This window comes from Branchiostoma belcheri, unplaced genomic scaffold (assembly GCF_001625305.1).
Source record: "Branchiostoma belcheri isolate BF01 breed outbred unplaced genomic scaffold, Haploidv18h27 scaffold12, whole genome shotgun sequence".
NCBI lineage: Eukaryota > Metazoa > Chordata > Leptocardii > Amphioxiformes > Branchiostomatidae > Branchiostoma > Branchiostoma belcheri.
Window position 1 is genome coordinate 344,465 of NW_017802602.1, and position 5,315 is coordinate 349,779.

General features: G+C 41.2%; 2 protein-coding genes across 6 annotated transcripts in view; one reads left to right on the forward strand and one right to left on the reverse strand.

Annotated features, from left to right (window-relative positions):
* LOC109462760 (MICAL-like protein 1) overlaps positions 1–4,290 on the reverse strand; it is a 21,827-nt gene extending 17,537 nt beyond the window's left edge. For all 5 annotated transcript variants that reach the window (XM_019759343.1, XM_019759347.1, XM_019759344.1 and 2 more), the window contains exons 1-2: positions 3,737–4,290; positions 1,114–1,162 (exon numbers count right to left, since the gene is read on the reverse strand). In XM_019759343.1, coding sequence (XP_019614902.1) covers positions 1,114–1,162; positions 3,737–3,885 — 198 coding nt within the window. In that variant the 5' untranslated portion in view covers positions 3,886–4,290. The remainder of the gene's footprint in view (positions 1–1,113; positions 1,163–3,736) is intronic.
* Positions 3,211–5,315, forward strand: part of LOC109462761 (SID1 transmembrane family member 1-like) — a 16,217-nt gene continuing 14,112 nt past the window's right edge. Inside the window, exon 1 of the mRNA XM_019759348.1 lies at positions 3,211–3,281. The gene's annotated coding sequence lies outside the window, so the exon portion shown is untranslated. The remainder of the gene's footprint in view (positions 3,282–5,315) is intronic.

Here is a 5,315-nt window from a genome sequence, read left to right on the forward strand (position 1 = left end):
CCTTGTTCGGGACACGATCCTGCCAACTGATGCCCAGGATTCTTCTGAGGCAGCGCATGTGGAAGGCATTGAGTCGTCGTTCTTGGTGGGAGTACAGTGTCCAGGCTTCGCTGCCATACAAGAGCGTGCTGAGTATGCAAGCCTTGTATACCACTAGCTTGGTGTTGGTGGTCAGCATTGCGTTGTCCCAAACGCGTTTCCCAAGGCGAGCCATAACTGTTGCTGCTTTGCCGATGCGTTTGTTTAACTCTGCCTCCAGGGACAGGTTGTTGGAGATGGTGGAACCCAGATAGGTGAACGTGCCTACCACCTCAAGGATGTGGTCATCGATGGAGATTCTAGGAATGCTGCAGACATCCTGGACCATGACTTGGGTCTTCTTGATGCTGATGGTGAGAGCGAACTCGTTACACGCATGAGAGAAGCGGTCCATGAGTCGCTGCAAGGCTGGCTCTGTGTGCGCAGTCAAGGCGGCGTCATCGGCGAACAGCATCTCTCTAATCAGGACCTTGCGAACCTTAGTTTTTGCTCGAAGACGTGCGAGGTTGAAGAGCCTTCCGTCACTTCTGGTGTGCAGGTACACTCCGTCTTCTGACCGATGAAAAGCAAAGGTCAGCAGGAGGGAGAAAAAGATGCCGAAGAGTGTCGGAGCTAGTACGCATCCTTGTTTCACGCCGCTTTTGATTGGGAACGGATCCGAGGATGAACCATCGTACTGGACGGTGCCATACATGTCTTCGTGGAAAGACGAGATCATCCTCAGGAGCTTGGGGGGACAACCAATCCTTTGTAGCAGGGTGAAGAGGCCTTGTCTACTGACCAAGTCGAATGCTTTCGTCAAGTCAATATGTCAATATTTACAATATAACAAAGTTATAACTGATTACAACACGTACTTACATGTGCATCATTTCCATATGATAACAGTTTATGCAAAATGTTAGCATAGATGAATAAAACATTGCAGTGAAACATAGACAAGATATAGTTACATGTAACATTACATGTATACAAATGTATCTGCTCTATGTTTCATTAATAATTTAGCAAGATAGAAATACTGAAATATTAATCTGATACGTGTATGTTGACTGGTTATTGTTGAGCACCTACCAGCTTGTTGTTCTCTCGAATATTCTCCTTGGAGAGTGAACCAAAGTCACTGTGGAACGGAAAAGGAAAGTTAAAGTCATGTCAGGTTACTTTTTTAACATCATCATGTTGTTATAAAATTATGGCCACACCAACTTAATTTGTTGGTTCTCCGATTCACGTCTTCGTTTTTTCTGATTTGCAAAAAAAAAAAAAAAAAGATTCTGGGTCTGAATCAACCCCAAAATGCTCATATTTTGCCCCCAAAAGTTGAGGAAAGTCCTTTCCTTTGTAGGTGTCACAGTTTTTATTTCCATCTAACAATGCAGTGGTCTGATTAAAAGTTCAAAATTCATTGTTAAAATATTATTAACCCAGCCTTTTGTGTTGACTTCATGGCTCCTATCATAGCATTTGCGGCTATAAATAAAATAGGATGCCTAGAGACCTGTTCTTTTTTTTTTTTTTGCCCTGTCACTTCATTTATTTTCTGAAAAAATCCGAGAAACAACAAATTAAAGTGGTGTGGCCTTAACATACATTGTATACTAACATCTTTAATATCATGAAGGCTTGGACCAGAATAAGGTATATAATAATACACTGTGTAGGGACTTACTTGACCTAATAACCCACTTATTCTGCTGTCAGTAGTTTCTATAGGAAGTACATGGAGGGTAGTTTTAAAAAGGTTGAACTGTTGTTTAATTGTTAGCTGTTTAATTGTTAAGTTACACATTAGCACCGATGTACACAGACTGTGACTTGGCCTGAAACCTGTTTACATCAAGGCGATGAGGCACATTTAGAAATGTAAACACTTACGAAAGGTTAGCAAATACATGCAGGCTTGGGCTTCAGTCAAGCATGATTGTTTGATTAACTTTCGTGTGTTTTTTACGTTGTCTTTTTCAATCTATATCTTTTTATTTAACATCTGTGTCCATAATATCACCAGGGTCCATAATATCGCCACCTTGAGAAACAGTGTGCTTTAAGATATTTTTACTGCAACATACTTTTGGTATGCACTCCTGCACACCTCAAATGTACATACCTAGGGTATGTTGCAGTAAAAATGTCTTTAGTTTAAGTACATTATTTCTAAAGGTGGCGATCATATCATGGACCCTGGTGATATTATGGACACAGATGTTACTATAACACAGAAATATGGTGGAAAGTTTACAAAGCAGTTCCTTAGTTCACGGGAATTGACAGATGCCATTTCCTGCTTACGTGTTAAGCCATGGGACTTATTTCCTGTTCAGAGCTCCTAATTAGGCCCTGTATATCCAACACTCACCCCCAGACAGGGAAGTTTTAACCTACGGTTTGTAGCAGGGCTCAAAATACCGGGTGCATGTGCACCTTGGCTTAAGTTTAGTGCACCCAAATTTGGAGCTGTGCACCATATTTTTTTCTGTGGGTGCACCAGTGCACCCAAATATTTTGTATGTGTACGAAGATGTTTAAATCCAGTATACAGCAAATTCTCAACATCTATTAAAGTTTCAGAAAAATAATAAAATAATAAAATCATTCTTGTACTCCTTTTCTTTAGAAATGAAATGTAATTGGTTTTTGCATTCTACTTAATTTTATCTTATATGGTGCACCCCAAAAAGATTGTGCATCCAATATTTTAGGTTAGCTGTTCCCAAAAATGAATTTTGAGCCCTGGTTTGTAGAAATGTGCCAGTGAGGTCATTACAAAGGCATGTGACTCTCACACTCTGCTTCATAAATATTGATGATATCATGGCTTTGTGTGTGGGGATACGAACAACTGTTCATGTCATTTTGCAAAAAAAAAAAAAAAAACACTTCCAGTTGCATCTGTTTTCTTTCTCCAATATGAACAAATAATTGACACTATGTTATTGCCAAAATGGTCGACATTATGTTAATACATTTGTATAATGCTGGCAAGTACTTTGACTTTAGGAGTTGGACTTTGGACTGAAGTTGTTGTGGTCCACATATTTGTTTACACTTTCAGGCCCAAGTGCAAACTCACACGTTTCTTTGATGCAAAATGTTCAAGAAATAATTTATGGAGGATATAAGGCTTATCCATGCGTGGCTTAGTTCTGGTTTTGGTGACTCTGAAAGCGTAACACATCATACTTCCGCCTGATTTTTCAACCCTAGTAGTAGTACCATCCTCTACTTGCACCGTAATTAAGGTAAGGCATTTATAAAACAAATAAGGATCTAGCGGAGTCGAATAAGATGCTGACAGTACAACACTCAAATTATCTTTCATGTGGAAATAATAAGGGCCACATCGACACAATTTTTCCCTTCTTCAGGCCACGTTGTTTGTGAAGAAAATTTACCCACTATATGCGTAAGTTAGAACATGGAAGCCTTTGTTATTTTCATGCCTAACTCGTTCTAAAATTGCATACGAGAGTTTCTGTATACAGAAAGAGGATTGAAATACATTTAGCCTCCACCAGGCCTTTCTACGGGAATACGGATCGTAGATATTCGGCAAAAAAGAGAGTAAAATAAAATTGGCCAAGGGAGTCCGGCCGCGGCCAGTCAAACCTATAGCTACAAGGTGGCCAAACTCCCCCGGCAAATATTCTCCTACATATATATCCAGCGTAGTTAGTCTGGTAGAAACTAGACTTACATGAGGTCTGGCCTGAAGTGGTGTATGATGGCACAGAACGCCATTCCGTCTCGCCACGAAGTCGTCAGATTGGTCACGGAAACCCCGGCGTACCCGGCGGTAACCTGCTTCGCCCACTCCCGAAGGCCCTTCGCCGCCGCCCCGGCCATCCTAACGGGCCCGGACGGACTCGGTTTCCGCTGGAAATATGGTGTTTTAGGTTTTGATCCTCGGCGCTACACGGCCAGCCGTGGTTGTGTGCAGTTTGGGAGCATTTCAGGAACCGGTTATTCAAGTTCGGCAAGACTCACTCACTGATCCATTCAAATTAGAACCGGGTTCGTGGGAGGGGGGCGGACACGCAAAGAATATTCTCTCTCAAGGCAGTTCTTCTACAAATATTGGATAAAGTAGAGCTTCTACGTCAACCTACGGTCTTCCCAGATGTCCCACCAGCTTCACGACATGCCTGGTCGGTGTTCAGGCTGGTTTTATGAGTCTACTCGAGTCCAGACTTCGCCAAGTATTTGCCAAGTTGATGCAAACATGGCCACTGGCATACCGGAAGTGTTCACCGAAACTGTCCCGTATTAACTTCCGGGTCATCTTTAGGCCACGCCGCGGCAAGTAATTTTCATGGATGACATCATCGCGCGCAGTAATTTTCGCCTGATTTTGGGGAAAAATACAAGAAATTTTGTTGCCTTCTGACAGTTGTCAACATGCCGAAAATGGGCAAAGATGTCTGTTGCCATGCCGGAACGTGGATAGCAGATAAATATGAAGAGAGGAGATTGAAAATAAATATTTAGAGAGAGTTTTGTCTTTTACTTTGATGCAGTGGTGTATTTCATTCTTTTTGTATGTGGCTGTGTATATGTGATGTTCCCACTGAATAAAAACAATGATTGAAAACATTTATTTTTCGGCGAAGTAGTTTCAGTACAGTGAGGATCAATAGCTGACAGTTTCGCCCTATCGCATTAGATCTTGGGTGTGCGGAGGATGCCATCCATAAAATTTACTTGCTGTGGCCTTAGCAATAAACCAATTAATATCTTGACTATCCTCCAAAAGTCAGTGTGATAACATTATATTATAATGACTTGAACGATGTCATTCGGCGTTTGTGATAAAAACTGCAAACATATAACTTTACTTGGGTAAATGTTTTCCTTTTGCACCCACGAATCTGACAACAAATTTAGAATTGAGAATTAAGTTTTTTTGTTCTTTTCAACATGGAACATGTGGTTTGTAACGTTACAGCATCAGTATAGCGTCACCACTATAACGTTAGTTACAAACCACATATTAAAAAAAATTCATTCTCTATTTGTTTTCAGATTCAACCCATAGTAATTTAATTATAGCCTCTACCAGGCACCGCGGATCGCTGGAAAAATAGTAGAAATTGGCCGAAATAAAGGGATAGTATACCAGAGAAGATCCAGGGCCATCTTCTCTAGTATACTATCCCTTTATTTCGGCCAATTTCTACTATTTTTCCTAGCGATCCGCGGTGCCTGGTAGAGGCTACACAGCACTAACTGTGAGTGACCAGTGCTCATTTGCCAGTTTGTAATGCGATAATCTACCT